The 20,946-nt window shown below is 39.3% G+C and overlaps 3 protein-coding genes and 1 pseudogene across 3 annotated transcripts; 1 reads left to right on the forward strand and 3 right to left on the reverse strand.

The window, feature by feature from the left end:
• Positions 1–2,696: 2,696 nt before the first annotated feature.
• On the reverse strand, positions 2,697–3,390 carry LOC115145499 (transcription factor HES-5-like). The gene is made up of 2 exons (XM_029687036.2): positions 3,268–3,390; positions 2,697–3,149 (listed from the first exon to the last, which is right to left on the reverse strand). The coding sequence occupies exons 1-2, from the start codon at positions 3,388–3,390 to the stop codon at positions 2,718–2,720; spliced, it is 555 nt and encodes a 184-aa protein (XP_029542896.1). The 3' UTR covers positions 2,697–2,717.
• Positions 3,391–8,687: 5,297 nt separating this feature from the next.
• LOC115145508 (transcription factor HES-5-like) lies at positions 8,688–9,109 on the reverse strand. The gene is made up of 2 exons (XM_029687041.2): positions 8,987–9,109; positions 8,688–8,864 (listed from the first exon to the last, which is right to left on the reverse strand). Exons 1-2 carry the CDS (start codon positions 9,107–9,109, stop codon positions 8,688–8,690), a joined length of 300 nt encoding a protein of 99 aa, XP_029542901.1.
• Positions 9,110–11,879: 2,770 nt separating this feature from the next.
• On the reverse strand, positions 11,880–13,726 carry LOC115145518 (transcription factor HES-5-like; annotated as a pseudogene).
• A 5,415-nt stretch (positions 13,727–19,141) lies between these two features.
• Positions 19,142–20,058, forward strand: LOC115145543 (transcription factor HES-5-like). The gene is made up of 2 exons (XM_029687059.2): positions 19,142–19,375; positions 19,494–20,058. Exons 1-2 carry the CDS (start codon positions 19,253–19,255, stop codon positions 19,923–19,925), a joined length of 555 nt encoding a protein of 184 aa, XP_029542919.2. The 5' UTR covers positions 19,142–19,252; the 3' UTR covers positions 19,926–20,058.
• Positions 20,059–20,946: the final 888 nt, after the last annotated feature.

The following is a 20,946-nucleotide window of genomic DNA, read 5'->3' on the forward strand; positions in this document are numbered from 1 at the left end:
CTTCTCCACCACTGGCTTTCTTAGCTGCAAGAAGAGACAAGTAGAGGCATTAATAACCTTATTCTGGTGGATGACATTATTGAAGCAGATGAACAATAAATCAAATGTAATTAATTGAATTGAATTTGAATCTTAAGTTTACCTTGTTTGTCAGAGTCAGGTGCTCCTTAGAGTAGATCATAGTTGAAGTGATTGTAGGTACCATGGCTGGATCTCTGTGCTGTAGAGGTCTGTGTAGAGAGAATCTGATCTCTACTGGCTTCATCTCTCCTATATATTGTCCCAAATCTGCATATGAATGTGTGGGTATTGGGCTTGTTGGAGTTTCTCACAGTCTGTAGCCAATGGGAGAGCTTGGGAGGACAGTGAGGAGTGTGGAGCTGCCACATGCTCAGTGATCTTATTGCTGGGGGACAATGGTCACGTCTCAGGGGAACAGGTGGAGGGGTGGGAGTGATGTAGAGTGACTGACAGAGCGCTGTGTGAATCTGGGAAAGTGGTGACCCCCTAGATCTGCTGCCTGATGTTGGCATCAATGACACTAACAGAGCACACGCTCATCATTACAATTTACAGGTGTGAGACTGACACTGATTCTCTAAAGAAAAGAACAGTGTTATTAATCTCCACCTGTAAGAACATTGTTGAATGTAATATTCTGTATCCAAGCTTCATCACTGACTTAGAAACATTTTATTCTCTCCATGGATATGACTTCTGAAATGAATTAATGAATGACTCTACAATATGGTTTTACTTCGCACATACCGGTAGTTACATTTAACAATATGATGATGTGTGACAATGTTTCACAATTTCTGTTTAAATTCATACATATTTATATTTTCAGTCAGTCAGAATGTTTGGGAATATATAATATTTTAGTCAACATGAACAGGTGAGTGGATAGATACCAGGATAATGTATACCGTGGTTTTCAGTATTTTAGGGGTCATCAGTATCAATAGCAAGGATGCTCATAACTCAGTATTAGTAGTTATAAGGTCAAGCATTCTGGAGGTCAAACGTAGCAGATGTGTCCTCTGTCTTGAGGCCACTGGTCAGTGTGAGTAGAGAGCTGATCTGAGTTTCCCACACTGAGTCCTGTGTGCTGTGATCAATGCATTACAAAAGCTGCTCAGTGGACCATTAGTGACGGCTATTGACTCTGTGTTGTACTAAAGACAGAGGCTGACGTCACAGACCTTCTGGATTCTGGAGGGAAAGATCAGCACTGGCAAGATTATACTAACAGGACATACTTTTATAAATAAATATTCATCCTATCACGGCTTAGAACACATGATATTGAGTACTCTGTTAAAAATGATTGTCTGTGATTTGTTTCATTATAAATCGATGAAGGGTTCACTTTTGTATGACTAATTGGAATTGAGAGCTGTTCCCTGTTTATCACACAAACAACTGAACTATGTAAACGTACTGAATACAATTCTGTCCATCATCAAGAAAGAGAAAGCCTATCATAACTTTACAGAAAAACTATGACGGTAAAATAATAATGTTTGACTCGAAATGTCTCTTAACTTTGATATTACTCTGTAGATTTTGAATGAAGCACCTAGAGATAAAAATGAATATATTGATTCAATTGAGTGTTGCATTCCAATGCAGTCAATATCATTCTGCATAGTCTTGGGTCATCATTGTTATTGCACTTGAATCAGCCACTTATTCTATGTAGAGTTTCATAAATCAGTAATTTAATAATGTAATGTTGTTGGAGGATTGTCTTTGTCAAGAAAAGAATGAAGCAACAGACACAAATATTTCATTTGATGATTTGTGTATTTATTCAGACTGACTCACTGAGTCACATCATTGAATACCTTAATTTAAGGTAAATATTTCAACAGAAATAAAGTGATTAAACATCACAACAAGAGCTTGAACAAATCTCCAAGATATGATGCTCTATCAGAGTACAGGATACAAAGTTACCGTCTCTATAAAATACAACATCATTGTGTAATATAAACAAGGGTTTTTCAATTAGACATTTCTTTCTCCCATTTGCAATAAACACATTATTCAAATAACATGATCGATAATTTCACAAATGAAGTTCGATCTTTAAACAAATGAAATATTGTTTATCACAGAGTGATGATAAAAGGTATAATACCCAGTTTGGGTAAATAATCCTCACGGAGGAACATTGATGCTGTAGCTCAAGTTGATCAATATCAAATATATAACTGATACATGCCTCACAGAAGATGCTCAATACAATGTCAATATGACTATATCACTACACAAATGTAGTGGTTAAAAATTACTCAAATTTTTAGACCATAAAAACAGATTATTCAAATACAATCACACACAGATTGATGATATAGCATCCATTTTGGGTTAAAAGTTCTCATAGAGAACCATTAGTTATTGTTGATCATGAATATAAACACATGATCAATATAATCTACATGTTTCACAAAACATAAAGGTTATGATAATTCAATTAACACTACAAAAATGTAGTTTTCAAAGATCAGATTGTTTTCTAGGAAAACGTTTTTAACTTCAGTACAACTGAAATGAAAAGTCTCAATCACAGCAAGACTTTTAAAAACTCCTGCATAAGCAGAAAACAAAGAAGATATTTTCTTATACTCATTACTGTCCATGAAATTAATCTTAGACCAACATGGTCCATCCATTGTGTTTGTCTGAGTGGAGCTCCAATCTGTAGGTCTCTACCAGGGCCTCCAGGGGGCGATGTTGACTGGACTCTTGTTTTTGCTGATGCTGTGCTGGGCTGGGGAGCTCAGCTGAGGACCGTCAATCTCCCTCCTGTTCTTATCAGAGGATGGTTGCAGGCTCTGGGAGGGGCTCAGCAGTCTTCTCTGGGACTGTGTCTTCAGCTCATCATTAGACAGGAAGTGAACATTCACTTGGACACACTTGGAGTAACCCCGATTGACAGGTGCTGAGCAGGAGGAGGAACTCACCAGCTCGTTCTGTTGCTGTCGTCTCAGGAAGCAAACTGTCATCTCCAGGATGTTGGCTTTGTCCAGCTTGGAGTCCGACTGCTGGTTGAGGATCTCTGGAACCAGAAGAGACTTGAGCTGCTCAATGCTGTTGTTGATACGATCTCTGCGTAACTTCTCCACCACTGGTTTTCTTAGCTGCAAGAAGAGACAAGTAGAGGCATTTATAACCTTATTCTGGTGGATGACATTATTGAAGCAGATTAACAATCAATCAAATGTAATTCATTTCCTTGAATTTGAATCTTAAGTTTACCTTGTTTGTCAGAGTCAGGTGCTCCTTAGAGTAGATCATAGTTGAAATGATTGTAGGTACCATGGCTGGATCTCTGTGCTGTAGAGGTCTGTGTAGAGAGAATCTGATCTCTACTGGCTTCATCTCTCCTATATATTGTCCCAAATCTGCATATGAATGTGTGGGTCTTGGGCTTGTTGGAGTTTCTCACAGTCTGTAGCCAATGGGAGGACAGTGAGGAGTGTGGAGCTGCCACATGCTCAGTGTTCTTATTGCTGGTGGACAATGGTCACGTCTCAGGGGAACAGGTGGAGGGGTGGGGGTCATGGAGAGTGATTGACAGAGCGCTGTGTGAATCTGGGAAAGTGGTGACCCCTAGACCTGCTGCCTGATGTTGGCATCAATGACACTAACAGAGCACACACTTATCATTACAACTTTCACGTGTGAGACTGACAGTCATCCTTCACATTAAAACAGATGCTGCTGCCCCTGTCCATTTGATTGTTGTTGTTGAATACCATTGTTTTTGTTACAGTGCAGGTTCAGTCACAGTTAAACACTTGAAGATGGGTTTGACCTCTGATTGCGCAGTTATGAATGTGCTATGGTCTGTTCCAGTTTCATCTCAAGGTATGGGTGCTCATCAAACATTTGGATCACAGTTCACAGGCTATCCTTTGTCAAGTTCCTCTTACAAATGTGTGTTAAATAACAGACCCCCCCCCAATCATTGCACTCAAACTATTTAAGATAAATGATAAGACCATTTAAGTGGCTTCTAATTGATAGTGATTGAACTGATCGATTATTGGTTTTCTCCACAGTGGGTTGGTGGCCCCTTCATTCGGGAGAAATTGCTCGTGGTAATGACTGGAGCTGGAATATGATGAATTTGTTACCATTCCATAACACGTGGTTTCCAGGTGTTTGTGATGCCATTCCGTTCTCCCCTCAGCAGCCTCGTGGTTTTCTCATTAGAGAGACCAAGTCTTGTAGCAGCACACGTTCACTATTTCTTTATTTTGAGAGTGAAGGCAATTAAGCCTCACTTTGGGAGTCCAGAGGTAGCAGATGTGTCCTCTGTCTTGAGGCCACTGGTCAGTGTGAGTAGAGAGCTGATCTGAGTTTCCCACACTGAGTCCTGTGTGCTGTGATCAATGCATTACAAAAGCTGCTCAGTGGACCATTAGTGACGGCTATTGACTCTGTGTTGAACTATAGTCAGAGGCTGACATCACAGACCTTCTGGATTCTGGAGGGAAACACCCTAACACTGGCTTTAATCTTAAAATTGTGCTGCAAAACATATACTGTATATGTGTACACTTAGAATGTATTTTTATTTCAGAAGCCGGAAAAGGGGACGCAGATCGGGGATCCTTCTGAGAATCTGGAGGCGAGCGCGTAAACTCCCAATGCCTTCTGATCTTCTTGCTAACGTGCAATCGTTAGAAAATGACATTGATGACCTAGTATTAAGATTATCCTAACAACGGGACATTAAAAACTGCAACATCCAATGTTTCACCAAGATGTGGCTGAACGAAGAAACTGACAATATAAAGCTGGCGGGATTTTCCATGCACCGGCAGAACAGAGACGCTACCTTTGGTAAGATGAGGGGTTGGGGTGTGTCTTTTTGTCAATAACAACTGGTTTAAGAAGTCTCGAGGTATTGCTCTCCTGAGGTAGAGTACCTTATGATAAGCTGTCGACATCTACCAAGAGAGTTCTCATCTGTATTATTCGTAGCCGTCTATTTACCACCACAAAGCGAATCTGGACCGCGCTCAACCAACCGCGCTCAACCAACTCTATAAGGCCATAAGAAAAGAAGAAAATGCTCATCCAGAAGCGGCGCTCCTAGTGGCCGGGGACTTTAATGCAGGCAAACTTAAATCAGTTTTACCACATTTTTGTGCCAAGCTTCCTGCCATCCAGGACGGGAAGGGGTACCGGAGCACTAAGTCAGGACCAAAAGGCTCCTCAACAGCTTCTACCAACCAAGCCATTAGACAGCTGAACATTTCATGTAAATCGCCACCGGACAATTTACATTGACCCCCCCCCCCCCCTATGTTACCTATGCATAGTCACTTCACCCCAACCTACATGTACAGGTTAACTCATCTAGCCTGTACCCCTGCACACTGACTCAGTACCGGTGCCCCCTGTATTTAGCCTCGTTATTGTTATTCTTATTGTGTTACTTTTTATTACTACTTTTTATTTTAGCCTACTTGGTAAATATTTTCTTCTTGAACTGCACTGTTGGTTAAGGGCTTGTAAGTAAGCAATTCATGGCAAAGTCTACACTTGTTGTATTCGGCGCATGTGGCAAATAAAGTTTGATTTGATTGCTGGTGGGACTGATGATGATGAGAATCAACTGTGACTCTGCTCTCCAGAGCTTTCTCACACTCTGCCCATTGAGAGAACTTCCACTAAACAATAGAAGTGTGCCTTGATAAATGCCAATTCATCTCTACACAAGCAGTTCCCATCAAGCCCTTGGGAGTAAAAATAGAATCCCTTAAATATTTATCTTAAGAAACAGACTCACTCTTACAGTGAATCAAGTCAATCTGTAAGTGTGTTTCTGTATACAAACAAATGGCATGTTTAAACCATGCCCCACATACAAACAGAATAAAAACGGGATTAATTGCAATAATCCTGGAGAAAATGTAAGTACTGCTCGATTGGGCTCCAAAAAAGCAAATCAAAATATGATATCTTGAACCTCTTGGGAAAATGTATATATTTGATCAGATTTCTTCCTGCAAGACACACAATGCAGGACATTTATGGGATCATTCGAGACAGATTAATTGATTTCCCCATAGAAACCTAGTCCCCCACTCTAACCTCTGACAGTCCAGGGTCGAGGTCCCAGTCTATTGTGCTGAAGGGGCCCTGTGAGTGAATTCTCCTCGGTTTCCCACATTCTCTCCATTCACTGCTTTGAATAGAGGAACAATAGAAGTGTGTCTTATAACACATCACATTATGCAGCACGCAGCCCTAAACGTTTAGAGCGCTAAAATGTCAGCAGCAGTTTTGGTCTAACACCTTGAATTCCTGATATGTCATGTACATATTCAAAATCGTGGAACGCAAATGCTATCGCAATACATTCTGATATATTTGAAATACATTTCTGTAAAACAGGTGTTTCAGTAAAAACAACACAGCCATGTCTCTGGGAACTCACATGACCAATTATCTCGTTCACGCCTCATTACATTTAAGTGATATCATAGGTCAAATAAACAGCCTAAATAATTAGTCAGCAATTTCTGACTACATCAAACCAAATCATGTGAATGAATAAAGTATGGCTAGAAATGAATTTTATTTTACTCTGTAGGTTTTCAGAGAAGCACGAAGAGGAATATGATATACCTGTATAGTGTCATTTTTTCTTGGCTCAAAGTAGGCTCTTTCTGATTTAGCCCCATATACTGTAGTCTATCTAGTAGCTACAGTTCAAGTCGGAAGTTTACATATATCTTAGCCAAATACATTCAAACTTAGATTTTCACAGTTCCTGACATTTAATCCTACTAAAAATTATTCTATGGGATTGAGGTCAGGGCCTTGTGATGGCCATTCCAATACCTTGACTTTGTTGTCCTTAAGCCATTTTGCCACAACTTTGGAAGTATGCTTGGGGTCATTGTTCATTTGGAAGACCCTTTTGCAACCAGGCTTTAACTTCCTGACTGATGTCTTGAGATGTTGCTTCAATATGTCCACGTAATTTTCCTTCTGCATGATGCCATTTATTTTGTGAAAAGCACCAGTCCCTCCTGCAGCAAAGCACCCCCACAACATGATGCTGCCACCCCCGTGCTTCACGGTTGGGATACTGTTCTTCGGCTTGCAAGACTCCCCTATTTTCCTCCAAACATAACGATGGTCATTCTGACCAAACAGTTCTATATTTGTTTAATCAGACCAGAGGACATTTCTCCAAAAAGTACAATCTTTGTCCCCATGTGCAGTTGTAAACCGTATTCTGTCTTTTTTATGGTGGTTTTGGAGCAGTGGCTTCTTCCTTGCTGAGCGGTCTTTCAGGTTAAGTCGATATAGGACTCGTTTTACTGTGGATTTAGATACTTTTGTACCCGTTTCCTCCAGCATCTTCACAAGGTCCTTTGATGTTGTTCTGGGATTGATTTGCACTTTTCGCACCAACGTACTTTCATCTCCAGGAGACAGAACGCGTCTCCTTCCTGAGTGGTATGAAGGCTGCGTGGTCCCATGTCGTTTATACTTGCATACAATTGTTTGTACAGATAAACGTGATACCTTCAGGCATTTGGAAATTGCTCCCAAGGATGAACCAGACTTGTGGAGGTCTACAATTGTTTTTCTGAGGTCTTGGCTGATTTCTTTAGATTTTCCCATGATGTCAAGCAAAGAGGCACTGAGTTTGAAGGTAGGCCTTGAAATACATCCACAGGTACGCCTCCAAATGATTCAAATGATGCCAATTATGACATCATTTTTCTGGAATTTTCCAAGCTGTTTAAAGGCACAGTCAACTTAGTGTATGTAAACTTATGACCCACTGGAATTGTGATACAGTGAATTATAAATGAAATAATCTGAATGTAAACAATTGCTGGAAAAATGACTTGTCTCATGCACAAAGTAGATGCCCTAATCGACTTGCCAAAACTATAGTTTGTTAGCAAGAAATTTGTGGAGTGGTTGAAAAACAAGTTTTAATGACTCCAACCTAAGTGTATGTAAACTTCCCACTTCAACTGTATATGTGGAATATCATGTCAGTAACGTAACTCTATTGGAAGCTTATTTCAGTGGAGAAAAGAGTGAAGTAAAAGACGAGAATGTTTCACTTGAAGATTTGTGTATTTACTCAGACTGACTGAACGAGTCACACCACCAAAACATTGAATACCTTAATTTAAGGTAAATATTTCAAGAGAAATAAAGTGATTAAACATCACAGCAAGAACTTGAACAAATATCCAATACATGATACTCTATCAGAGTATTGCATACAAAGTTACTGTCTTTATAAAAGACAACAGAATTGTTTAAAATAAACAAGGGTTTTTCAATTAGACATTTCTTTCTCCCATTTGCAATAAAATTAATATTCAAATAACATGATAGATAATTTCACAAATAAAGGTTGATATTACAACAAATCTAATATTGTTAATCACAGAGTGATGATAGCAGGTATATTACTCAGTTTGGGTAAATAATCCTCACGGAGGAACATTGATGCTGTAGCTCAAGTTGATCAATATCAAATATATAACTGATACATGCTTCACAGAAGATGCTCAATACAAAATCAATATGACTATATCACTACACAAATGTAGAGGCAATAGGTTATTGTCTTATATATTTTGACCTTTAAACAGATCGGTAATAGATAATCACAAACAGACTGATTATATCAAATCTATTGTGGGATAAAAGAAGCAAACTGTCATCTCCAGGATGTCGGCTTTGTCCAGCTTGGAGTCGGGCTGCTGGTTGAGGATCTCTGGAACCAGGAGAGACTTGAGCTGTTCAATGCTGTTGTTGATACGATCTCTGCGTAACTTCTCCACCACTGGCTTTCTTAGCTGCAAGAAGAGACTAGGAGAGGCATTAATAACCGTATTCTGGTGTATGACATTATTGAAGCAGATTAACAATCAATCGATACAATTTAATAAATGTTGTTTAATTTGAATCTTCAATTTACCTTGTTTGTCAGAGTCAGGTGCTCCTTAGAGTAGATCATAGTTGAAGTGATTGTAGGTAACATGGCTGGATCTCTGTGCTGTAGAGGTCTGTGTAGAGAGAATCTGATCTCTACTGGCTTCATCTCTCCTATATATTGTCCCAAATCTGCATATGAATGTGTGGGTCTTGGGGTTGTTGGAGTTTCTCACAGTCTGTAGTCAATGGGAGAGCTTGGGAGGACAGTGAGGAGTGTGGAGCTGCCACATGCTCAGTGTTCTTATTGCTGGGGGACAATGGTCACGTCTCAGGGGAACAGGTGGAGGGGTGGGAGTGATGTAGAGTGACTGACAGAGCGCTGTGTGAATCTGGGAAAGTGGTGACCCCTAGACCTGCTGCCTGATGTTGGCATCAATGACACTAACAGAGCACACACTTATCATTACAACTTTCACGTGTGAGACTGACAGTCATCCTTCACATTAAAACAGATGCTGCTGCCCCTGTCCATTTGATTGTTGTTGTTGAATACCATTGTTTTTGTTACAGTGCAGGTTCAGTCACAGTTAAACACTTGAAGATGGGTTTGACCTCTGATTGCACACTTACACGTGAGACTGACACAGATTCTCTAATTTAACGAACAGTGTTGTTCATCTCCACCTAAAAGGACATTGTTGAATGTAATATTCTGTATCCAAGCTTCATCACTGACTTAGAAACATTTGATTCTCTCCATGGATATGACTTCTGAAGTTAATTAACGACTCTACAATATGGTTTTACTTCGCACATACCGGTAGTTACATTTAACAATATGATGATGTGTGACAATGTTTCACAATTTTAATTCCTGGTTATTTTATGCATGTTTGTATTTTCAGTCAGTCAGAATGTTTGGGAATATATAAGATTTTAGTCAACATTAACAGGTGAGTGGATAGATACCAGGATAATGTATACCTTGGTTTTCAGTATTTTAAGGGTCATCAGTATCAATAGCAAGGGTTCTCTTAACTCAGTATTAGTAGTTATAAGGTCAAGCATTCTGGAGTCCAGAGGTAGCAGATGTGTCCTCTGTCTTGAGGCCACTGGTCAGTGTGAGTAGAGAGCTGATCTGAGTTTCCCACACTGAGTCCTGTGTGCTGTGATCAATGCATTACAAAAGCTGCTCAGTGGACCATTAGTGACGGCTATTGACTCTGTGTTGTACTAAAGACAGAGGCTGACGTCACAGACCTTCTGGATTCTGGAGGGAAAGATCAGCACTGGCGAGATTATACTAACAGGACATACTTTTATGAATACATGTTCATCCGGTCACGGCTTAGAACACATGATATTGAGTACTCTGCTGAAAATGATTGTCTGTGATTTGTTTCATTATAAATTGACAAAGGGTTCACTTTTGTATGACTAATTGGATTTGAAAGCTGTTCACTTTTTATCACACAAACAACTGAACTGTATGAATGCACGGAATAAAACTGTCCATCAACAAGATAGAGAAAGCCTATCATAACTTGGGTAAATATATCAGAATTTGCTTTATTGAATCATTATTGTATTTCACTCCTAAGAAAGAGTAAGAAATAACCCAATATACCCCTTCCCACCCATTCTATCCACTGAACAATAGAAGTGTGCCAATTCACCATAGAGAATCACAGGTGCTGGTGGGACTGATGAGGACACTAAACTGTGACTCTGCTCTCCAGAGCTTTCCCACACTTTTCCCATTGAGAGAGCTTCCACCAAACAATACAACTGTGCCTTGTTAAATGCTAATTCATCTCTACACAAGCAGTTCCTATCAATCCCTTCGGGGGTGAAGCTCAATACACATATATGTATCCTAAGCAACAGATAAAGATTCACTGTTGCAGAGAGTCAATTCTCTGTTTATACAAAGAAATATAATGTTTTCAACCATGCCCACATAGAAACAGAATAAAAACATAATTAACTGCATTCATTTTGTCAAAAAGCACTTTCAAAATGGAAAAAAAATGATATCTTGATAACTGTTTTTTTAAAACATATGTTTTAGCATATTTCTAAATTCAAGACCCAAATAGTAAACATTAAATGTGGGATTATCAGAAATATATCCATTGATTCCCATAGAGACACAGTCCCCCACTCTAACCTCTGACAGTCCAGGGTCGAGGTCCCAGTCTATTGTCCTGAAGGGGCCCTGTGAGTGAATTCTCCTCGGTTTCCCACATTCTCTCCATTCACTGCTTTCAATGGAGGATCAATAGAAGTGTGTCTTATTACACATCACATTAGCTATTGAGTTTGAGGGGCACAGCTGCTCTAAACATTTAAAGCATTAAGATGACAGTACTAGTTTTTGCCCAACACCTGGAATCACTGATATATTATGACTAAACTAAAATAATTGATCACTTTCTGAAACACTGAAAATACATTTATTTAAAACAGGTGCATCAATAAAAAACATATGAGTCATGTCTCCTAAGGAAGTCAGAATGATGATCACTTACATCTCTATAGTTCATTACACCTTTACTACAACAATATATGATATGACTGTTGTGTTTTATATAAAAACAATGACTGTAAAATAATAATGTTTGACTAGAAATGTCTCTTAACTTTGATATTACTCTGTAGACTTTGAATGAAGCACCTAGAGATAAAAATGAATATATTGATTCAATTGAGTGTTGCATTCCAATGCAGTCAATATCATTCTGCATAGTCTTGGGTCATCATTCTTATTGCATTTGAATCAGCCACTTAATCTATGTGGAGTTTCATAAATCAGTAATTTAACCATTTAATGATGTTGGAGGATTGTCTTGGTCAAGAAAAGAATGAAGCAACAGACAAAAATATTTCATTTGATGATTTGTGTATTTATTCAGACTGACTCACTGAGTCACATCATTGAATACCTTAATTTAAGGTAAATATTTCAACAGAAATAAAGCGATTAAACATCACAACAAGAACTTGAACAAATCTCCAAGATATGATACTCTATCAGAGTATAGGATACAAAGTTACTTTCTTTATGAAAGACAAATTAATTGTTCAAAATAATTGTGTTTTTCAATTAGACATTATTTTAATCACATTTGCAATAAAATTATTATTCAAATAACATGATTGATAATTTCACAAATGAAGTTCGATCTTTAAACAAATCAAATATTGTTTATCACAGAGTGATGATAAAAGGTATAATACCCAGTTTGGGTAAATTATCCTCACGGAGGAACATTGATGCTGTAGCTCAAGTTGATCAATATCAAATATATAACTGATACATGCTTCACAGAAGATGCTCAATACAATGTCAATATGACTATATCACTACACAAATGTAGTGGTTAAAAATTACTCTTAATTTTTAGACCATAAAAACAGACGATTCAAATACAATCACACACAGATTGAAGATATTGCATCCATTTTGGGTTAAAAGTTCTCATAGAGAACCATTAGTTATTGTTGATCATGAATATAAACACATGATCAATATAAGCAACATGTTTCACAAAACATAAAGGTTATGATGATTTCAATTAACACTACAAAAATGTAGTTTTCATCGATCAGATTGTTTTCTTGGAAAAACGTTTTGACTTCAGTTCAACTGAAATTAAATGTCTCAATCACAACAAGACTTTTAAAAACTCCTGCATAAGCAGAAAACAACAAACATATTTTATTATACTCATTAATGTCCATGAAATTAATCTTAGACCAACATGGTCCATCCATTGTGTTTGTCTGAGTGGAGCTCCAATCTGTAGGTCTCTACCAGGGCCTCCAGGGGGCGATGTTGACTGGACTCTTGTTTTTGCTGATGCTGTGCTGGGCTGGGGAGCTCAGCTGAGGACGTCAATCTTCCTCTTGTTCTCATCAGATGATGGCTGCAGGCTCTGGAAGTGGCTCAGCAGTCTTCTCTGGGACTGTGACTTCTGCTCACATTTAGAAAGGAAGTGAACAATCTCTTGGACACACCTGGAGTAACCCTGATTGACAGGTGCTGAGCAGGAGGAGGAGCTCACTGGCTGGTTCTGTTGCTGTCGTCTCAGGAAGCAAACTGTCATCTCTAGGATGTCGGCTTTGTCCAGCTTGGAGTCGGGCTGCTGGTTGAGGATCTCTGGAACCAGGAGAGACTTGAGCTGTTCAATGCTGTTGTTGATACGATCTCTGCGTAATTTCTCCACCACTGGCTTTCTTATCTGCAAGAAGAGATGAGTCATCAAAACCTTGTTCTGCAATATGGCATTACTGAAGCAAATAAACAATTAATCAATACAATTGAATAAATGTCACTGAATTTGAATCTTCAATTTACCTTGTTTGTCAGAGTCAGGTGCTCCTCAGAGTAGATCATAGTTGAAGTGAGTGTAGGTACCATAGCTGGATCTCTGTGCTGTAGAGGTCTGTGTAGAGAGAATCTGATCTCTACTGGCTTCATCTCTCCTATATATTGTCCCAAATCTGCATATGAATGTGTGGGTCTTGGGCTTGTTGGAGTTTCTCACAGTCTGTAGCCAATGGGAGAGCTTGGGAGGACAGTGAGGAGTGTGGAGCTGCCACATGCTCAGTGTTCTTATTGCTGGAGGACAATGGTCACGTCTCAGGGGACTAGGTGGAGGGGTGGGGGTGATGGAGAGTGACTGACAAAGCGCTGTGTGAATCTGGGAAAGTGGTGACCCCAAGATCTGCTGCCTGATGTTGGGATCAATGACACTGACAGAGCACACGCTCATCATCACAATTTACACTTGTGGGACTGACACAGATTCTCTACATGAGAAAGTTGTAACACCTAATCCCTTCTGATGGTTGTATTGCAAAATAAAGTGTCAAATTTGACAGTAAAATATTTTAATATAGATTTTTAATATAGATTTCTAGCTATAATCAACAGAGACTTTAAGAACATTGTCACCTTTGAAACCTAATATTGTATAGTTATAAGTTAACTGTCATTTACCCTTGTTCTGTATATATACATGTAACTGCCAAAATAAAGGAAACACCAACACAAAGTGTTTAAACAGTATGTTGGGCCACCACGAGCCATAACAGCTTCAATGCACCGTGACATAGATTCTACAAGTGTCTGGAACTCTATTGGAGCGACGCAGCACAATTCTTCCACAATAAATTCCATCATTTGGTATTTTGTTGATGGTGGTGGAAACGCTGTCTCAATCGCCGCTCCAGAATCTCCCGTAAGTGTTCAATTGGGTTGAGATCTGGTGACTGAGAAGCCCATGGCATTTGGTTTACATCGTTTTTATGCTCATCCAACCATTCAGTGACCACTCGTGCCCTGTGGATGGGGGCATTGCCGTCCTATTTGGCCATAGTCATGGTAGCCAAAACAATGGCCTGCCCAGCATTTCTATACATGACCCTAAGCATGATGGGATGTTAATTGCCTAATTCATTCAGTTAACACACCTGTGTGGAAGCACCTGCTTTCAATATACTTTGCATCCCTCATTTACTCAAGTGTTTCCATTATCTTGGCAGTTACCTGTATGTTGCATTGCGATTCTGCTCTTGCGTCTGTGTATTTGAAGATTTGGCAGACTACTGCCAGAGTAGAGTTCAAACGTAGCAGATGTGTCCTCTGTCTTGAGGCCACTGGTCAGTGTGAGTAGAGAGCTGATCTGAGTTTCCCACACTGAGTCCTGTGTGCTGTGATCAATGCATTACAAAAGCTGCTCAGTGGACCATTAGTGACGGCTATTGGCTCTGTGTTGTACTAAAGACAGAGGCTGACATCACGGGCCATCTGGATTCTGGAGGGAAACTACCACTGGCTCCTTCCGTACTGTTGCATATATTGATTTCATTTTATTCAGATATTAAAATGTTTCAGACTACATTACTGAATATCTTTTTTCATCTTTTTTTATGGACAATTTTATTGTTATTTGTTGTTATATTGATGTAAAGAATGAAGCTGCCAAAGACCTTAAACTGTGACTCCGCTCTCCAGAGCTTTCCCACACTTTGTCCATTGATGGAAATATCTTTAAACAATAGAAGTGTGCCTTGTTAAATGCTAATTCTTCTCTTCATACAACCAATTCCCCAAAGGTGCCTGGTGAGAAACTTGGTAGTTAAATATGACTCCATTTCAGTATGACTCAACTGCAAGTGTGCTTAGGCACAAGAGTGAAACAACAGCCATGTGACAGTCATGATCAATTATCACCTAATTACTGATGCTTTTTTAAATCAGGAAACCAATTAGTGCAATGTTGTGATTTATCAGAAGTTGAGCATGTTACTGACTTGACCTTTGCCCCGACAACATCTGTTTAATCTGATACACATCTTAAAAGAATAGTTGTATTGCAGTAAGTCAGGATATAACGGATATAATCGTTCTAGCCCTGTAACGTCATTGGTGCTTGAACACATTCCGCTAACAATACAGCAAACGGTTTTCTGTGGTTTTCTGAGCTGTTCAAGGTGTACAACGTTCTAAGTACAGCATTGTGTGTTTATTCCTGCGCTATCTTAGTAAGTTATTCACTTATGTTATGTCAGTTTTTTTTTAACACACCGGGCCTGGACTGTACACGTATTCACTTCCTGGTTTGATGCTTTCTTGTGCTATAAAATGTACCAAATGTTGGCTTGTTGACTGTCCAAGTTCACAAGCTACTGTAGAGGTATGAATGGCCCTTTAGTATAATATACTTTCCCGTTTTTCTGTCACTTCATGTCAGGAGCATAAAACGGAGAGAAGAAATCATCCCTACATGAGATATAACATACAGTATGTACCTAATGCCGTCATCCCTCTGGGGTTTGCCAATGGAGAGATGTGTTTTGAAGACAACATGAAAAGACACGTGAAATATATGCTGAAAATATTTATTTAGTCTTTGAATTAAACATGTTAGGTACATTTAAAAACACTTTAGGCACATTTGTGTATTAGGCACATTTATATGTGTGTGAAGCCATTCATTAGTAGTTGAAAACAAAATAAACAGTACATTTTAAAATAACAATCATAACATTTCCTCTTAGTGTAAAGGCTAGCACGGTTCAAATTCGACATAGACTCACATACCCTAAGAAAGTGGGATGAACCAATGGTCACATTGTCCATACTTCTACATTGTAACAAGAGTGCCCAGCACTCGCTAACTCAATCTCTGAGGACAAGTGTTTACAATCAGAGTAACCCGCTCTGCTTTCTTCCAGGTAGCAGAGATCACCAAACACATCCAAGGTTGACTTTCTCATAGAAAGGATAGAGCAGTACGACTGCTAATAACAATGCATGCAAATGCATTTCTAAATCATTTCGACAGAATTGAAATATACACAAACTAACCTTCACAAAATCACTGTAATTTTAGACAAAACCTATTTTGGACTTATTATTCATTTAACTATGTCTCTCTGTCAGTTGCGATCCAGTGTCGGCCAATCAGTTGCAGTCTATAGCAGCGCCTCAAGCGAATACATTAAGCCAACGCCACAGTAAATGTCAGCAGGGTCCTTGACCTCTGAACTGGAACCTCCACGTCCATGCATCTCTCCCCTCATTGTTCAAAGCAGAGTGGTACAATGTCCTCCTCTGGAGTGGGGAAGAGACGCAGTATGTCCCTGGAATATTTGGAATAGCCCGTGGGTGACAGCAAAGCCTTCTTCGGAGTGAAAAAGGACACCGTTTTCTCCAGAATAGGAGAAATGGGAGATGTAGGGATCCCGTTCTGGAGGTGTTCTCCAATGACTATCTTCAGTTTCTCCACACCACTGCTGCACTTCCTCTCCAGCAGAGAGAGTTTACACCTGAAAAACAACACAAGACAATCATGAACACCTCTTCTCGCTCACAGAGTTTGTATTCGTTTATTACTCTTTACGACCTGAAGCATTTCAATGTAATTCGTCATGAGTTTACCTAATGTGCTGATCTTTCACGTTAGTGCTGTTCTGAAGCGCAATGTCCAAGTAGGCGGGCATTTTCAGATGTTTGGCTTTGAGTTTGCGGCTCGTCAATAAAGTGGAGATGTTGTTCTTGGTAGGTCTTGATGGTGGTCTAGAGTTTGTGTTCTGGTAGCTCCTCTGTTCTGCTCTGTTGCGGCTGGTCTTGGGTCAGCTGATGCTTAGAGAGTCTTCATTAGGGAGCTCTGCATCTCCATGTCGTATTTATGTGCCTCCTTCTGCGCTGTCTCACGCTCTGCAGCCAATCAGAGTGCTCCGATGGTGGGACAATGGTCAGTGGGAATAATAGCTGATTCCTCACAGGACAGGTGGGATGTTTTTTTTTATTATGCCATATGCCAAAGAGGTCGGCCACATTAGTCCCTGGGAACGTGTCTATGCCCATGAGTACACAGACAAATCATGTTCCCATGTCAAGTTGTGATGCAAATCAACAAAATGCAAATATGACACGTATGCTCGGATCACAAGTCTTTCTGCTCCTAGCCAACTATCATTGCAGTAGATTACAATAATATATGTGTGTACTATATCTCCGATATGGCCTTCTTACAGTAAGTTGGTCATGTCAAGAATCTAATAGATAACCTAGGCAATCTTATTTGTTGATATTAATTGGGAAATCTTTGTCGCTGACGGTTGAGATACATAATCAACTTTCCTGGTATCCATAATATGGGGTCAATTTGTAAACTTAATCTTCAGAGTACATAGTACACAAACATAGAATTTTAAGAGTTTCTTTGGCAAAGATCTTGTCAAAATATTGTGCAATTCCTTAAAGTGTTTCCAAATGGAGTTATATGGGATCCAGATAATTTGGCTGTAGGCAATGGTGGAAAAAGTACCCAATTGTCATACATGAGCAAAAGTAAAGATACCTTAATAGAAAATGACTCAAGTAAAAGTGAAAGTCATCCAGTAAAATACTACTTGTGTAAAAGTCTAAAAGTATTTGATTTGAAATATATTTAAGTATCAAAAGTAAATGCAATTCAAAATATATACTTACGTATCAAAAGTAAAAGTAAAAGTATCAATCATTTAAAAAATGTACAGATAGTCAGGGGCACACTCCAAAACTCAGACATAATTTACAAAGGAAGCATTTGTGTTTAGTGAGTCTGCCAGATCAGAGGCACACTCCAAAACTCAGACATAATTTACAAAGGAAGCATTTGTGTTTAGAAAGGAAGCATTTAGAAAGGAAGCATCTGGCAGCATTTGAGTCTGCCAGATCAGAGGCAGTAGGGATGACCAGGGATGTTCTCCTGATGGATGTCCTGTTAAGCATTCAAAATGTAACGAGTAGTTTTGGTGTCAGGGAAAATGTATAGAGTAAAAAGTACATTATTTTCTTTAGGAATGTAGTGAAGTAAAAGTAAAAGTTGTCAAAAATATAAATAGTATATAAGTACAGATAACACCCCAAAACTACTTAAGTAGTACTTGAAAGTATTTTTACTTAAGTATTTACAGCACTGTAGGTACTAGATTGCCTTATAAACCAATCCCCTCCCTTGCTTGCTGTGCAAGGGCACAGCCAGTGGGGCTTTGTGAGAGCAGACACGCTTCTATTGTGTGTCAGGGCTCAGCAGACGGCATGCAGAAGTGTGGGAAGCCGTGTGTCCCTTTGGCTCCCAGCTCCAGGAAAAGGAGGGCGTGTGACTGGGGCAAGCTCAGCGTTGTGCAGGGAGCCAGCTGTGCTGTGGAGCTCAGAGGAGGGAAGTTTGCTGCCTGGGGCTTCTATGAAACCTGAGCCTGTAGACAGACAGAAGATCATCATCGCCTCAGAGTTGCTGCACTTAGATGCAGTCACATTAGCTCTGAGGTAATCTGCTAGAGACAGATAGGTGTGAAATGACTCCAATCTGATTGATACTATTTCTCAAAAACTGTCAGCAAAAACTTTAAGAAAAATTAAATACAATTTCAGTAGCCAACAAGCATTTTATATAATGTGCTGTATTCCGAAAACATTTTAGAGACTTGTCAGTCTCACACGTGTAAGTTGTAATAATGAGGAGTGTGCTCTGTCAGTGTCATTGATCCCAACAACAGGCTGCAGATCTAGGGGTCACCACTTTCCCAGATTCATACAGCGCTCTGTCAGTCACTCTCCATCACCCCCACCCCTCCACCTGTTCCCCTGAGACGTGACCATTGTCCACCAGCAATAAGAACACTGAGCATGTGGCAGCTCCACACTCCTCACTGTCCTCCCAAGCTCTCCCATTGGCTACAGACTGTGAGAAACTCCAACAAGCCCAAGACCCACATATTCATATGCAGATTGGGACAATATATAGGAGAGATGAAGCCAGTAGAGATCAGATTCTCTCTACACAGACCTCTACAGCACAGAGATCCAGCCATGGTACCTACAATCACTTCAACTATGATCTACACGAAGGAGCACCTGACTCTGACAAACAAGGTAAACTTAAGATTCAAATTCAATGAAATTAATTACATTTGATTTATTGTTCATCTGCTTCAATAATGTCATCCACCAGAATAAGGTTATTAATGCCTCTCCTTGTCTCTTCTTGCAGCTAAGAAAGCCAGTGGTGGAGAAGTTACGCAGAGATCGTATCAACAACAGCATTGAGCAGCTCAAGTCTCTCCTGGTTCCAGAGATCCTCAACCAGCAGTCCGACTCTAAGCTGGACAAAGCCGACATCCTGGAGATGACAGTTTGCTTCCTGAGACGACAGCAACAGAACCAGCCAGTGAGCTCCTCCTCCTGCTCAGCACCTGTCAATCAGGGTTACTCCAGGTGTGTCCAAGAGATTGTTCACTTCCTTTCTAAAGATGAGCAGAAGTCACAGTCCCAGAGAAGACTGCTGAGACACTTCCAGAGCCTGCAGCCATCCTCTGATAAGAACAGGAGGGAGATTGACGGTCCTCAGCTGAGCTCCCCAGCCCAGCACAGCATCAGCAAAAACAAGAGTCCAGTAAACATCGCCCCCTGGAGGCCCTGGTAGAGACCTACAGATAGGAGCTCCACTCAGACAAACACAACGGATTGACCATGTTGGTCTAAGATTAATTTCATGGACAGTAATGAGTATAATAAAATATATTCCTCATCTTCTGCTTATGCAGGAGTTTTTTTAAGTCTTGCTGTGAGACGTTTAATTAAAGTTGTACTGAACAAGTTAACGTTCTCTGAGAAAATGATCAAATTGATAATTTAAATAACGTTAAATGTTTTGTGAAACGTGTTGATTATATTAATCTTGTTTTTATATTAATGATCAGCAATAACTTTAATGCTCCTCCATGAGAACTTTTAACCCACAATAGATATTATATAATCAGTCTGTTTGTGATTATCTATGACTGATCTGTTTGAAGTTCAAAATATATAAGACAATAACCTATTGCCTCTACATTTGTGTAGTGATATAGTCATATTGATTTTGTATTGAGCATCTTCTGTGAAGCATGTATCAGTTATATATTTGATATTGATCAACTTGAGCTACAGCATCAATGTTCCTCCGTGAGGATTATTTACCCAAACTGGGTATTATACCTGCTATCATCACTCTGTGATTAACAATATTTGTTTTTGTTTAAAGATCGAACTTCATTTGTGAAATGATCAATCATGTTATTTGAATAATAATTTTATTGCAAATGTGATTTAAAAAAAATTCTAATTGAAAAACATGATTATTTTGAACAATTATTTTGTCTTTCATAAAGAAAGTAACTTTGCATCCTATACTCTGATAGAGTATCATATCTTGGAGATTTGTTCAAGCTCTTGTTGTGATGTTTAATCACTGTATTTCTCTTGAAATATTTACCTTAAATTAAGGTATTCAATGATGTGACTCAGTGAGTCAGTCTGAATAAATACACAAATCATCAAATTAAATATTTTTGTCTGTTGCTTCATTCTTTTCTTGACAATGACAATCCTCCAACATCATTACATTATTAAATGACTGATTTATGAAACTCCACATAGATTAAGTGGCTGATTCAAATGCAATA

This window comes from Oncorhynchus nerka, linkage group LG2 (genome assembly GCF_034236695.1).
Source record: "Oncorhynchus nerka isolate Pitt River linkage group LG2, Oner_Uvic_2.0, whole genome shotgun sequence".
Lineage (NCBI taxonomy): Eukaryota > Metazoa > Chordata > Actinopteri > Salmoniformes > Salmonidae > Oncorhynchus > Oncorhynchus nerka.

Excerpts from the sequence above, each read along its gene's own strand:
- LOC115145543 (XM_029687059.2), top strand. The coding sequence starts at position 19,253 with ATGAAGCCAGTAGAGATCAGATTCTCTCTACACAGACCTCTACAGCAC. Across the intron at positions 19,376-19,493 it reads ACCTGACTCTGACAAACAAG|CTAAGAAAGCCAGTGGTGGA; the intron begins GTAAACTTAAGA and ends CTCTTCTTGCAG.
- LOC115145499 (XM_029687036.2), bottom strand. The coding sequence starts at position 3,390 with ATGAAGCCAGTAGAGATCAGATTCTCTCTACACAGACCTCTACAGCAC. Across the intron at positions 3,150-3,267 it reads ACCTGACTCTGACAAACAAG|CTAAGAAAACCAGTGGTGGA; the intron begins GTAAACTTAAGA and ends CTCTTCTTGCAG.
- LOC115145508 (XM_029687041.2), bottom strand. The coding sequence starts at position 9,109 with ATGAAGCCAGTAGAGATCAGATTCTCTCTACACAGACCTCTACAGCAC. Across the intron at positions 8,865-8,986 it reads ACCTGACTCTGACAAACAAG|CTAAGAAAGCCAGTGGTGGA; the intron begins GTAAATTGAAGA and ends CTCTTCTTGCAG.